Source organism: Gadus chalcogrammus, chromosome 11, assembly GCF_026213295.1.
Source record: "Gadus chalcogrammus isolate NIFS_2021 chromosome 11, NIFS_Gcha_1.0, whole genome shotgun sequence".
Taxonomy (NCBI): domain Eukaryota; kingdom Metazoa; phylum Chordata; class Actinopteri; order Gadiformes; family Gadidae; genus Gadus; species Gadus chalcogrammus.
The window spans coordinates 1,058,142-1,073,751 of NC_079422.1; the positions used below are offsets into that span (position 1 = coordinate 1,058,142).

The 15,610-nt window shown below is 43.1% G+C and overlaps 1 protein-coding gene across 1 annotated transcript in view; it reads left to right on the forward strand.

Annotated features, from left to right (window-relative positions):
- mindy3 (MINDY lysine 48 deubiquitinase 3) overlaps positions 1-15,610 on the forward strand; it is a 46,807-nt gene that overhangs the window by 16,841 nt on the left and 14,356 nt on the right. Inside the window, exons 13-14 of the mRNA XM_056603048.1 lie at positions 1,120-1,192; positions 15,026-15,113. Coding sequence (XP_056459023.1) covers positions 1,120-1,192; positions 15,026-15,113 — 161 coding nt within the window. The remainder of the gene's footprint in view (positions 1-1,119; positions 1,193-15,025; positions 15,114-15,610) is intronic.

Here is a 15,610-nt window from a genome sequence, read left to right on the forward strand (position 1 = left end):
TGTGTGTGTGTGTGTGTGTGTGTCCTTGTCTTGGGGTTTAACCAATCCCATATGAATTACCCAAACAAGGCATGATTGATTTGGGGGTTCTTCGTATAAACTTCTTTTGTTTTTCCTGTCTTGGAGTTGATCAAACCAGAGAGTTGAAGTTTACACATAGGGGATAGACATGATGCATTTTTCATTTAGACAGTGCTATACAAAATGACACTATAGATGTTAGACTTATAGAAACAATATGTTTCGAAGTATGTTCGTTCCATAGAGGTAAAACCTTCCAACTGAAAGCATTATTGCCTGTTTTTCTGTTTAATATATCCCCACATTCCATCACTCTTACTGCACTGAAATCTGTTTAGATTGTTCAGAGATTCACTCTAGCATCCGCTGGTACATTCTGCATGCCATATGTTTTCACTCAAACACACACACACGCGCAAAACATGCCGTCACATGTGTGCGTAGATCCACAAACTAAAACTCATAAACACACATGCATGCTGTCACCAGCCGTGGAGTGGAGGAGCTGGGGAAACATGAGAAAAGAGCCATAAATCTGGCTGTGTGACATACAGTAGAGTCAGCATGGCTCCCTATGTTATGGACGCAAGGCGCCAGACTCAAAGTCACACACACGCCACTCTGACTCATAGCTCACGCAGGGTTCCCCGAACACAATTTGGTGACTCTTGCACAAAGTTCCCTGCAGGGTGCCAGTGGTTGTCCGAACAAAAAGTCTGCTTTCTCGCCGGAATTGAACCGACCAGAACACCTATCAATTAGTGATTAGCACATTCCTTCACACTATGCCGAACGATTTACGGATTTGCGTGTCCACAGATGCTAGTGCTTGCATGAGAGCGATAAGATATTTGGTGGGACACATGTTAGTATTTAACATTGGTCCCCTTCAGGTAGACAAATCATCACTGCTGTGGAATGTACGACAGAGGGGGGGGCAGGAGAGTACCAGGTAGGTGTGCGTGTTGGTGTGTGTCATGTGGGAGTAGTTTGTGCTGCATGTGCAGGGAAGGCTATCTCCTGCTCTTTACTTTCTGTCAGAGTCAACCCCTGTCCCAACCGTTTGCCCTCTCTCTCTCTGTGTCTTTCTCTCTCTAGATAATGGTTTTATCCCGGAGTCTCTGTTGGAGGATGTGATGAAGGCCCTTGACCTTGTCTCAGAAACGGAATAGTAAGTATTTACATACACGTGTGTATCGTTGAGAAATGCCGATTAAGGCCCAATCCAAACGGAACCGACTTTTTGGTGTTTGGGCCGACCGTCCAGACGCACCCTGGGTTTTCGGTGCCCGAAAACACACTTTTATGAAACCAGATCCAAGGGTGTATAAGTAAAAAACTGACCTATGCGTTTTCGTATTAGGATTCGTGTGGACGTCTGAAACGCAAACGATGACGTCATCGCCCCCCCACCAACTGTGCGACGTTAAAGTTGCGTTGAATTACTATATATTTTTTGATTTGTATTAATTTTGTAGCTTTTAAGGGGTCCTATTATGATTTTCAGTTTTTTCCTTCTCCTATTGCACTTCACATATGTTTTTGGGTATATAAATGGTTGGCAAAGTTAAAATACCACAAAATTCCCACAAGGGGGAGTAAGGGTGCACTCGCACTAGGCCATCTGGCCGTGGCCGTGTGGTCGTTTTCACACCTAACCGTGCTCAAATGGCCCCATTATTCTCTGGCCTGCACTCATACTAGGCCATCTGGCCGTGGCCGTTGGCTGTCGCAGCTGTGGCCTGGCCACGGAAGGCTCTTGTACATACGTCATCACGTCGTAACATGTCATCACCAAGCGTCCGCTGCATGGACCATAATAAAGTCTGCCGCCAGTCAGAGTTTTAACAACAATGGATAACAACACAGAGAACACACCAACAGTTGAACCGCTTGACGCGATGTTTACCGTTTAATGGGAAAGAAGGCTCGTCGCCTTTATTATGTCCGTGGTCGTCGCATTGACTATGCGTCATCCAGCTCAGGTTGCGTAGTCGTGCGTGTGCGCGTGTCGGCTCATTAGCATCTGTACTGTAGCGGCCCGTGCCGTAGCAGCAAACCTCTCCCAAGTGGCCAAATTGGCCCGGCCTGGCCAGACTGGCCACACTCACACAGGCAGATTTGAGCACGGTTAGCTGCTAAAACGGCCACGGCCACGGCCAGATGGCCTAGTGTGAGTGCACCCTAAATGACTACCGCAAATCACTGTTACCGAGCTGCCTAGAACCAGCTCGTTGGGATTCTCTCCGGGGCTTTCTTTTACTTTCTTTTACGAGCGGTAATCGCACACACAGATATTGTCGCTAGTCCCGTCAGTTAAAAATAGTAATCCACTTGTGAAATCGGTGTTGTAATCAGCAGCATACCAGCTAGGTATCTTAAAAAGTAAGTAAAGTTTCAGATGTGCTGTGTGATGATGTGTTGAGGTTGGCTCAGTAAAACGACTGATGCGTTCAAATGTAACATAAAGAAACTGTACATTTATGAGTAATACTGTGTTACTCATGTTTCTGTATTACTAATACAGTTGTATAGTGCTCTAATCATTTTAGTTTATATAACTTAAACTACTGATGTCAATATTTATTAAGAATTACATATTTAATTTAAAATGCAATTATTTATTTCCTAAATATTTTCCTCATCACTAAAAACTAGTGCTGTCAAGCGATTAAAATATTTAATCGTGATTAATCGCATTAATGCCATAGCTAACTCACGATTAATCGCAAATCTTTTTTCTATGCTAAATATCCCTTGATTTCTTTGTCCCATTAATTGTTCTCATTTTAATGCTCTTATCAACATGGAGAAGTGCATCGGCTTGCCTCGTGCAAATGTTTTTTTATTGATAACAACATTGGCATATACTGATCAAAACAGGACGATACAAAAAAAAAGCCTATAGTGCAATTATACAATGAACATACAAACATACTGCCTTGAACATAGCAGTCAGGCTACTGCTTCTTTGTTTTGAGCCAAAGAAAAAAAAAGAAATAATAAGAAATTGCGTTAATCGCGCGATAAAAAAATTAACGCCGTTAAAATTGGTTTGCGTTAACGCCGTCAATAACGCGTTTAACTGACAGCACTACTAAAAACGCTTCGTATTTCCACCAATTAATAGAATTAGAATAGAATTAAAAGTATCGATAGTGTTATCAATAAAGACTTGGATCCTTAAGGAGTATCGAAAATGGTATCAATAAATATTAATGATCCCCATCCCTATTCTTAGTAGGATCATATCATGGTCTAAACCAATAAGGGAAAGAGCTTGGTCGGTTCTTTGCCTCTGATTGGCTCTGTTCAATGCTTGTGTTTTAAAAAAAAAATGGGAACGTCCTGAGCGCCAGAGTAACTGAAACGGATAAAGAAAATAAACGCGACAAAAGAGGGGGAAAATTAAGCGAGGTAAAAACATAGAATGCTTTTTCATTCAAAAAAGCAGCCTACTATTCCAACCTGACCTACTCCTGAGAGTAGTTATTCAGAGAGTCTGAATTACCAGCACAAGCCCTTTTATTTGGAAATGTTTTATTTTGCTTAATTTTTTAGTTCAGTGAAAAACTTGAAACACTTTATTTTTATTTTTATATATAATTGTGCTTCAAATAAAAAGGAGGAGGCGTGTTCTGGCGCAAACGGTATTTTGCCGTTTCTGAATACCATTGCGCTACTGACCAGGAAATACCTTGTTTAAAGTCAGTGGCGCGTTGTTCAAGATGCTATTTTAAGGGCGCATGCATAACAGTGCGCATGCGATGCATACGGATTGCTTGTGCACCTCGCGCATACACTTTGCTTCTCCCATCTACCTAGCCGCACATTCTTGGTAAATTATTTGGGAAAGAACCAGCTGATGCACGCGTTAATAAGTTGTACTTTTAAATCAATATATCTGCAAACACCGTACAGCAAACACATATTTTCTTGACAGAGACATGGTGTAGGCCTACATGCCCATAACTTTTAGGATTGATGAGTATTTGATCGTGAAAAACATTGTTTTACCGCGAGTGAGTGTTAAAAATAATGAATGAATGCGGTCGGCGCGCGTGTGTGCTCTGTTTAAACACACGCAAACCTAACACGTAACGCATAATACAATCAATGGCAAGGTCTATTACCGCGGGGACACATGCATATTAGGATAGCATAGAATACTGATAAGAAACAATGTTTATAATGTATTGCGTATATCATTAAATAGAACCACAGTTACCGCATATCATATGTTATATCATATACGTTTTCTTTGCCGAAATTTATTGAGGACTCAGTATTTCTGAAGTTGTGGAAGAAAACCCCTTATCTCCATGTGTGAATTAGGCCATATTATTTGGCAATAAACTGAGGCCATTTGCAGTTTGAAATTCATGTGCATCTGTCTCATCGGAGCCTGCAGACGCGCGTGTCAAAATATCAACTCGGTCCGATTCAAATGCGCTCATGGGCTCTTAAAGGGGATGGGAGCTGGCACTCTCATTGGTTTGTTGGACGTTACGCGCCAAACCCACTCCTACGGGTAACTAGGCTGCGTTCAGACAACCCATTTTGACACTTGCGCCGCGACGCAAGTGTTAATTTATCCGCCTGTTAAAATAGCGGATAGGCGCCGTAGAACCGCCAACGCAAAGCTACTTGCGCTTTTGCGCGTTCCCACTTGCGTTTCAGACCGTGAAATAGGGCCCTATGTGTTGAGTGGTGAACCAACGTCGGTGTCAGCCCTAGAATACGAAAAGACTACAACGCAACCCCCCATTGCAATGAGCAATGAATCGTTCCAAACGAAATCAATGGATTTACAAAGTGCCAAATAAAACACGACAGAAAGCTGTATTTCGCTACCATACTTGATGGGAAAAAAAAACGAAGATGAGGATGTGCTGCATAGCCTTGGGAGAGTGTAGAGCTACTAAACTTCCCCAGGCAATGCAGACATCCTGAATTGTAAATCCAGGGTTAGGGATTATTTACTATCATGTTTCAAAAGAAGAAAGAATAATGGCTCAGATTGCAATTTCTTTAAATATTGACTATGCTTAAAGGAAGCAGGATTATTACCCAAATTTTCACTTTATTTAGTTTTTACACATTTGAAGATTTATTTAAAGTCGACAATTTGTCTTGTTATCTTTAGTGTGTTGTTGTTGATCCGAAAATTATCCGACCTGTGACTCAAAAAACCGTGACACGATCCGAACCGTGAGTTTATTTGGATCCGTTGCACCCCTACTGTTGCTATATGGTAGAGATGATCTAAACAATGCAAGCATAGTTTACTAGAAGTTGCTTATAAGGTTTTGTGGTGATAGTGGTAGGCTACTCATCTTCTGAGGATGTGTGTGTGTGTGTGTGTGTGTGTGTGTATATATATATATAGATATATAGATACATGACAGGTGTAGTTTAGCCTAAGCTCATCAGTTTACCTTTGGGATTTATCTACAGTGATTTATCTTCTCCACTTCGTTGGGCATAGTAGCACAATTCCCGAAGGTGCACCTAGGTATAGAGATGTTATAAGTTATTACGGTGTATTTTGACGACAAAAGTAGTGAATTATATGCCAGGTCGGGACATAAAAAGCTTGTTAAAGACGCTTGAATAGCGAGAAGTCTACTAGCCTCAAGCTAAGTCAGAAAAGCTGGGCTAAAATACATGATAAATCACGTGTGGAATAATAGTATAAACAAAACTTACCACTGTGAAATGTCCTGGGGGGTATACCACGAACCTCGCTGAACATACCCAGGCTTTCTTGGGAAAACCTGGCTCGACAGAGCCGCAACTCTCAATCAGAGTTAAATGGTACCACGAAGCTCACTTTAGATTCAATTAGTTGAACCAGTTTTCCGCTTTAGGTTCAATGCGCGTTCACATAAAAGGGGCGTTTCTCTCGTCATTGAGCTCACCCTTATGCAAAGTAAATTGTGCGAGAGCGGGTGTAGTTTTCATCCAAGGCGAGCAGTGTATTTTTATGAACTCCATACGAGGAATTCAAAGTTCAAATCACAGCCAAGGGAACAGGGTTGCCCATAATATGGCTAGGGTGGCGTGCATGGCAAAAACTAGACGACCGTGTTAATTCGTAAGTGAAAAGATTCTGCATGTTGTCTAAAAGGATATTATGTATCATCATCCCTTTTACCCCCCGATATATGTGGGGCCCATGTTTGCTCCTGCGAAACTGGGGCGAAGACAAAAATAAATATAAAAATATTATTCAATGTGGTAAGTTGTAACGCACGCCATTTGAATAATTTCAGGTGAATCTAGCCTATGATTTGGTTTTTTTCCGACTATTGAGGTGATTTTTCTTAACAAGTCTCACAGCTATAAGTATGAATTTGTAGAATAAAAAATGCCTAGGCCTAATTGTGTCACTGCCATAGCGGTTATATAAGGGATAGTGGACAAGCACGGCACTTAGACTATAGGTTAATGTAAGTTGAAAGTGCGGGGCCACCTTCGAACTTGAAACACACACACTGTGCAACACTAGCCACGTTTACATGGCACATCTGATCCGCATAGATTTCTATGTGGAATAGATCTGTTCCTAAAATGTGATCCCGCTACTGTATACATGGGCAGTAACAAAAGTGTCCGTTATGTCTCCTCGCGCACACCTGGACACATCTCTGGACCGGCGGCGGACATAATGGACGTCTTATCACTAATTTGGCATTGTGAATTTGATTTTAGTGAAAGCACAGCAGGAGAGAGATGCTTTTCTCTGCCTGCTCCTTAAATTAAGAAGGCGGACAGCACAGCTACGTCCGATCCTTATAATTTACCGCCCACCTCTCGCCCGCAAACAAGAGGAATTTGAATGCGAGTCCGGCAGCCCAAGACTGGTGGGAGAGAGTGGTCTCTCTAATGTAAGAAGGTATTTAAACGTTCAGCCTGCAAAGATACTAGTAGTAGCCTACTCATTTACAGTTATCTCGGACGCGCGCGGACACTATGATACGCGAACACGTCATTAACACCCCTGTCCCGTCGCTTAGCAACCGGACACGCTTCCGGACTACTTACGAGACAAAGACGTGAATCAGGCAATAAATCCACTTTCCTTGACAGCGGTCAAGTTCGGTGGCATTAAAGTACCAACGAGCTCAGTGGACCAATTGCGAACTACTGCAGCTACTCTAATGCTAAACCCAATCTATTCGGAATAAGTGTATACATGTCGATTAAAACGGACTACACCACCTCTTCTATTCGGCATAGAATTATATGCCGAACAGATAATTGTATTCCGAATGAGGCGTATATGTGATCATTTTCTATTCCGCATAGAAATCTATGCGGATCAGATGGGTCCATGTAAACGTGGCTAGTAAGTGCACGGCTTCTTTGTGTAGCATTGACTACATACGGTCCAACAAGGAAGATCAAATAACGAATACCCTCTGATGAGAATCTGTGTCTCTCAGTACAAGAATATCGTCAGACAATGCCAAGGGATCGGTTCTGTCTCGTAAAACCCTCTGTCTCCGGAGAGACGCCTGTACGAGAAGTGCGCCGAGGTCCACGGGAACACCCACAAATGGTGACGCCATTGTCAGAGGAGGGGCTAGGAAGCTGCGCACGCCGATTAAAGTAGCCGATCTCCGGCTAGACTAAGCCGAAAAACTGCTCCCGACCAGGTTTGGTTGCGAGCATAAGTCACCATGGTGATACAGCGACGCTAAAAGAGATCGACTTTCGTGGTAGAGCTAACCCAGGCTTTCAGCTCAACATACCTCGCCCCAATATACAGAACCCTGGTCCATTCTTCGACTAACATCGCACTCGTTATTAGCGTCGTCAGCTCCATATCGCTTTCCGGGTCCGATTCAGGCTCAAATTGGTAAGGTAGCACTGAAGCCATAGTACGACAGAGTGACAGAGTGCCCTGAAGAGACGTCAGCACACTGTCAGCACCAAGATTCTAAATGCCTCAAAATTCTAAGCAACAGGGTGTTTCACATGGGGTTTGTAATACTCATAAAAGTAGGAGAAAAGATAATGTGCTAGACAACCCTTTATTGTTGTAAATCAATTCTATGAGGTCAAACAAATTAAATAAACAGTAAAAAAGGGCATAATAGGGCCCTTTTAAATACAGCCACTTGGTAAATGTACTTACTAACTGTACATTAAAAAGTATTTCTGCTCAATCTAAAAGGTTTAACAACTGCTATCTCCTCCTCAACTGAATGTTTGTATACAGCGCGCAGGCTGGATGTGCGCAGGCTTGATGCGCTCCACTTTTTTTTTGTGGAGAACCAGGGCTTGAATATTCACTACAGTGTTTCTACAGCTCGATGCGTTTTCGCAATGAGTCCGTCTTTACGGAGATATTCCTGAAACGCATCAAAGTAAACAGAGGGGAAAAGATTGTTTTCGCCCGTGTGGACGGGGCCTAAGTGTGAGTGTGTGTGTGTGTGTCACCTGATGTCTGAGGTTCTAGCTGTGGTCATGGCCAGGTCAGCTCCCCTCTGCTCAGTTTATATTACCAGGCCACTATAAAAGTAAGAGCAGAAAGAGACCCACTATAAAAAAGGGAGAGAAGCGAGGGATGAAGAGAAGCCATTACTCTAGCAAGAATGACACGGAGAGGGAGGAAATGCTTTAAGGCACCGCTTCAAACGAGTCCGTCTTGGTAAGCCCCCCCAGTCAGGCAGTAAGCCCCAATGCTGCAGGGCAGGCCTAGTCTGGTAACTGGACCGCTGATCCGCTAGGCAGACCCCAGATGGCCAATACATCACAACACCGCCTGGGAGGGAGTCCCCAAGTGCATTTCTCAAGATTAAAGGGTGGTCTGTTGTCAATATCAAGTGATGCTCTGCAATGTTTTTATTGATGGAAAGATTGAAAAAAGAAATCATGAAAGTATTCCCATATGGACCAAACAATAGGACTGTTGAAAGGACGGCAGGATATTGGAAAAATCAAGTATTGATAAATATGTTGCATTTGTATAATACCTGTCAATACCCTAGAGCCCATCTTGGTGCTGATATGTCATTGAGTAAGAAATGGAAAGGGCCAGGACTAGGGCCCCGTCCACACGAAGCCGAAACCGTTCCGGTTTCGATCTATCCGGTTTCGGAGTATCTTCGTAAAGACGGAGACAAGCGACCCGGGATCTGTAGAAACGCTGTAGTACACATGCCAGGCCCATAAGGGGCGCTGCTTCTGCTACAGAAATCCAGAAGAAAATTAAATAAGAAGAGGCGAGCATGCGCATAAAGGCTGCCCCCCGAACCACTAACAACACAAACAAACAGTCAGTCAACAGTCTCAATAAATAATGGCTTAGCAACCCAACAAGGGACATGATCTGCTGCAGAACGATTACAAGCCTGTAGTCCGCCATCCTCTTTTTTTGTTGTGAGTTCTGTGACTCCACGTGTCATTGGCTAGAGGGTCGAGGTGTGGGGCGATGACGTCATGGTTTACGGTTTCAGTCGGTTTCAGGCGTCCGCACAAATCCAAAACGAAACCGGGTAGATTTGAAACCACCTCCGAGGGTGGTTTCAGAAGTATACGGTTTCGGTCAGCGGATTCACCGGCTTCGTGTGGACGGAAGGCCGAACCGTACAAGACCTTTGCGGTTTCGCCATGAAATCGGCTTTGTGTGGACGGGGCCTAAGTGGCATCTAGCGGTGAGGTTGCATATTGAAACCAACTGAATTGATTGATGTTATGATCTTAACAAAATTAGTATAACCAACAGATTCCCCTGCATGTAACCCTACCTCTTATCTGTGAGGCTGTGATTTATGACCAACAGATGATTCATAGTCTGTGAGTGGTGGACCAACCCAGCACCAGCAGAAACATTATTAATAGTACGAAAACCTAAAATTATTCTAAAATAGGATTCTAATGCTGCCTGTGGTTGTATGGCTTAGCTGTTGTTTTAATCTATATTATTTCAGCAAAGTTTAACGAGCCAGTGAACGCAAAAACACTTTCTTTTTTTTCGTTTTAAAGATCCCATGCCATGAAAATTTCACTTTATGAGGTTTTCTAACGTTAATATGAGTTCCCCTAGCCTGACTATGGTCCCCCAGTAGCTAGAAATGGCGTTAGGTGTAAAACGAGCACTAGGTATCCTGCTCTGCCTTTGAAAAAAGCACAGATTTAGAATTTATCATACAAGGAAATGTTACCTCCCCTTCGCTGCTTCGCCCGCCCAGAGAATTTGGTCCGAAAATGAGCTACGACTGTTGTATACTTCTTTGTTATTTGGAAAACCGTTCTGCTGTTGGTGTTATGGCGCATAACACGTCGGGTTCTCTGACGTCTCTGGTATTTCCACAACAAGACTCGTAGTGGGGGTTATCTCAGCCATGGTTGAGACGGGATTGGGGGGAAAGGACTTTGGCTTGACTCTGAAGTACATGAACCGCGAGGCACGCTGCCTGCTTCCGAAGTGGTGGTGCCTCGCCAGCAGGCAGCGGGGCTCCAGCTGGAGACAATCACGGGCAACAATCCCTTTCTCCTCCATGTCGTGATTCAGTCTACTTCAGATTGAGGTGGAAGAACCAGAGACGTCGTAGAACCCGACGCAATGCGTCTGATTCTAGAGATTAATATTCTGAAAGAATTTTTAGGCCAGTGCTGTGTTCCATTATCCATACTTCCATGTGTACACTGTACTCACTCAGTGCGCTTATTTTCAGATTTCAGCGTTGTTCCAAATCTAATATTGCGTGGTGCACTAACCGGAAATTATGATCACGACTGCCGCCGCAGCTCCTCACCCGCAATAAACATCCCGCTTTGAACGGTGAACTCTTTACGCCTAGCATATATAAAAAGCTATAAAACCTACAAAAAAAACTCTATTAATGCAGGCTATGTGGAAAATGCGTAGACTTTGACTCAGCCTGGCTCCGCCCTCTTCCGCTACATAGCTAAGATGGCTGCCGTTGAGTACGAAAAGTGTACATCGATCCATACTTCGCGATTTGACCGTTTTGAGTACACCATCTGGGTCCTTTCAGTGCACTTATTTTCGCCCGATCTGAATTGGAAAGCCCTACGTACTCAAACTAAGGCTAGTACGGATAGTATGGATGTTGGAACACAGCACAGGTCAATCTGGTGAGGAGAAATAATCGAATTAACTAACTAATTCATGATTTTTTACAATAGCGCCACCTTTGGGTGCACTATCACAAAAAAAAATGCCTAGGGTTTTCGCCTTACGGTATAGGCTGCAGTTAGCCTGGCTCCGCCCGCCTAAGTACTTCCGCTCAATTTGAATTTCCCTTCAGTACTAGGTCTGGACATGCTGTATGTAATTTGGTTTCTGGCGCCGCCACAGCGTGCGCCCAATCAGCGAACAGAGGGCGTGTCTGAGAACAATGACGATAAAGTCGTGCGCCAGTTTGAGTTGTTGTTGTAGGTCGGTAGTTGATTTACAATGTGCAATTTTTCCCTGATAAATTAAATTCAACGAACAAAACCTGCAGCTGTCGTTGACGGACATTTTCGTGCAGACGCGCAAGGTGTTTGGTTGTGTACAACCTGCGCGTGATTCCCGGCGCGTGACATACGTCACAACCAAACGTTAGCGATTGGTTATGGCAGATCCAGAGTGGCACTGGGCAGATCCAATCATTTTAAACTTCAACAGACACCCGCCTTCAAGTGAGTTAACGTTTGTCAATTGATTAGGTCCAGACTCTCTGTACAAATGAAATGAAGTGAAGTACGAGAGTCTGGTAGAACCAGGCTAGGCTGCAGTATGACTTTTACAGAATCGGAGAAAAAACAAAACGTTACAGAAACAATAGGGGCCAATCAGTTTCGCTGCTCGGACCCCTAATAATCATTAAATCCATCACTAATACCGTGGCCAAAAGCTGCTCAGGGCCACACCCCCAGCCTCCTCCTTGACCTGCCTCTCTCCTCATTTGCATTAAAGCTACAGACACCGAAACGGCGCGTTTGGGGAAAGCTCAATGTGCGACTGGCTCGTAGTGGCTGTATTTCTGCACCGTCTTCAAATACTGTGTTAGGGGCCCACTAATACCTATATTAAAGTAGCATGCCATGGGATCTTTAAACATAGTAAGTTGTATAATATGATAATGAACATAGTAATCAATGCCATTTCATAACTGTTAATAAAATAAGTCCCCAATTTATTGTTTTTGCCATTCTCCCCAAAAAAGCCTTTTCTGAGGCACTCTGACTTCAAATCCAAGGGGCACACCGCTGGCGCGGTTTGTGTGGGTTAGTGGAGTTCTGTCTGGGAAGCGGTGACTGCGGTGTCCGGGAGAAAGTTGGGCTTTTCGAACACAGTTAGAATAATGCTACGGTGTCTGTGGATGGTGAAGCTCCATCTGAGCAGCCATTTATTTAATACACACGTAAGGCTTCCAGGGACACCTATAGTATAACGCTACGGTGTGTGTGTGTGTCTGGCTGGTGACGGTCCCTCTGAGCAGCGATGTATTTAGTGTCTGAGTGAGGGTTAGGCTTCCCGGACACTTATAGTATAACCCTACGGTGTGTGGCAGATTTCATATACAACCTCGCTTATTATAACGTTTTTCACAGTTACACAATGACGGTACTAGTATCTCCCAGTATTGAGCGAGGTGGCTGCAGCCGTAATCCGTGAAAACAGGCTTTGATGTACTCCTTTGGGGCCATAGCGCCAATCACTCTACATCTTCTGAAAGGGCTTGTTTTTGCTCGGGTGCTTGCAGGATGTTTCCCTGTTGCCATTACAATCTCAACTCTCAAATATTTTAGATAACAGTAAGCTATGCTTTCTGATGTCCGAAACAACAAATTCTCCTCCTCTCACTCACGTTTCCACAATTCTCTTCCTACAAAAACTCAACTCTCAACAGACTTCTCCTTGAGTTAGATTTTGGACCCAATAACAAAAGTAAAGAAGCAAGTATTATTTTCTGTAGGGATCTTTTCCATAATGTGAGAATATAATCAGAGCCTGTCGGTGACAAAAACCAACACTTTAGATCACTTACATTGGAGGGCTGCTATTGCCCGAAAGGATTACATTGCAGCCCATTTTTGCAAATGAAGGCTGCAGCGTTCTTGCTCAATACTGATCCAATTCAGACCTTTGACTTGACCCGAGACTCGTCCTCAAAAGAGACTTAACTGGAGTTTTGGGACTGGTGAACAATCTACAGGAGAAGTCTGTGGAGGCATTCCTTGCGTAACCTTATGCCTCTGGTTGGCACAGCTGCAGAGGTCCTAAACCGTGTAATCACCTGTGGACGTTGGAGATCACAGTTTTCATAAACAATCCAGAACCACGCAGTAAAATCTGTTATATTTAAACGCAATGAGCATTGAACAGTCAAAATCATTATTTGTTATCCAAAGCTTGGTAGCCCCCAAAGAGGTAGAGAACCGAGACCAGCGTCGCTCTCAGTTTCTCTGTCTGCCCATGTTTATACGTGCAGAGCAAATCATGGGCCAAATTATTGCATGTGAATCCTTGTATTAATACAAGGAAGAAAACATACAAAAATAAACGATTTACTGTATATAAATGTGGCTCCTATAATATGTATTGTAATGTGTAGGCCTATATATTTTTAAGAAACTTTATAATACAATATATTATTTATATTGCATACAATTTATTCATGTTGTATGTATCCATTTATTATATTTATATTTTACAAGGAAATGAAAATGTTAGCTTAATATTAAGCCTTTTTAAGAAAGAAATGCCATACGGAGCGTTGAAAAAAGTTCAACTTTAAGGAAGAAAGCGGCCAGCGTCAGGCGCTGTTTTGGCAACTGACCAATCACAAGCAGAACATTGACATTTACAGTAGTCACGAAGGAAACTCTCCATTGTCAAAACAAGAAACGATGGCGGACAAATCACTCGGGAAAGTGCCGGTGGAGCGGTTAATAGTTTTAATAACGGAACATGTCGAGTTCTACGACATGTCTAATGGGCTCTAGCCTGGATACGTAGTAGGCGAGTAACGTCAGGTCTAGAATGGGTTCGTTGCTAGGCGATAGAAAAAACGCACTCTGCGCTTTCAGGACAAAAAACGCTGCCATCTTTTTTTTTTTGGCTCAACTTTTCCCTATTGCAAAAACCGCTAGATGTGAACACAGCCTCAACCTGGACTTTGGTGTGGTTCTAACACATGCAAAGGTTCAAAAAGCTTTGGGATTTTGACATCAAATGTTTTTGTCAGTACTGGTCAGGATCAAAAATCTTGGATGACCATGGATTTGTTTGGCAGTATTATTCCCTTTCTGAGATCTCCTTAGGGTGTGGTTGCGCTGCGGTAGACTCGATTAGGGCTGGGCAATAATTCAACATTATCGGTTTACATCTTTAAATCGAATGCAGGTATCATGAAATAGAATTATGACATATATTGAAACCCATTTATTTTTTCTAAATTTGCTATGAGAAGATACAGTATGCCCTTAAAATTATCAAAATATGAAGTCTGAAAGGAAAACTAGTTTTGATCTGATACCATACCTAAATGAGCAAATACATAAAGTAATGACCCTCAGTTAGACTGTTGACAATGTTTTTTTAAATTATTATTCATATTATGGTATGCGCAATTCCACCGTGTGTCATGATATTAAATCTTGGCATATCACCCAGACCTAGACTCGTGAGCAGATCAGTTGTTTGGCTGCTCTGTGTCCCTGTCTGAACCGCGTTTCTTTCCTTTCTACCTTAAAAGTCCAACCTGACAAGAGCCGTTATATCTGTGAAATCATAACCATAGCTAACATGCAGGAATGTCCGAGAGAAGTGTGTTTAGTGCCACATCCCAAAAACAGAAGCATTTGTGCACACAAGAACCAGAACAAGTGATGAGATGGCTGCACGTGGCCACAAAATGGGTTGGTTTCTAAGTTGCATTATGGTTCACTCCTTTCCCCTTTTGTTCACCTGCCGTCTTGTTCTCTTCCTCTCCAAAATTAAAATGTCCTCCATTTCTTCTCCTCTCTTTCCTCTCAGTGTCAGCCTGATGAAAAGCAAGCTGGACCCAGAGAGTTTAGGAATCATTCTGTTGGGCCCATTCCTGCTCGAATTCTTCCCTGAACAGGTAACAATGAGTGTTGGAATGTGATGTACTACATTTCTAACTTTCTCAAGATAGATGGGTTTAAACACGGCTACTTCACTAATCGACTGTACTTACAACAATTCATTATTTCTATTCAATCAGAGGACTTCTGGCCACAGTACATTCCTGTTGTGTCTCATGTGAAATGTCCATGAGTATCAGTAATGCCTTGTTACGTACTACTAAGAGGCAAGCGGAGCAGATAGAGGTGTCTTTATGATGTGGACTGGAAGGAGGAGAAAGCAAGAGGGAGGAGAAAACACTGGAGGCGGGGGCTGGTTCAGAGAGATAGAGGGAGCTGTGTTAAAGTGATCAGGGCTTAAGGGACTTACCAGTGGAATGGTGCTCGGCTGCAAAGAAATTATAGTGCCATTAGCCAATGGGACATACACATAAATATACACACACACGTGCACACTTCTAAGACACGTGGGATCAGCATAGAGGTTAGGGTTTCACACACAGGGACATAAACA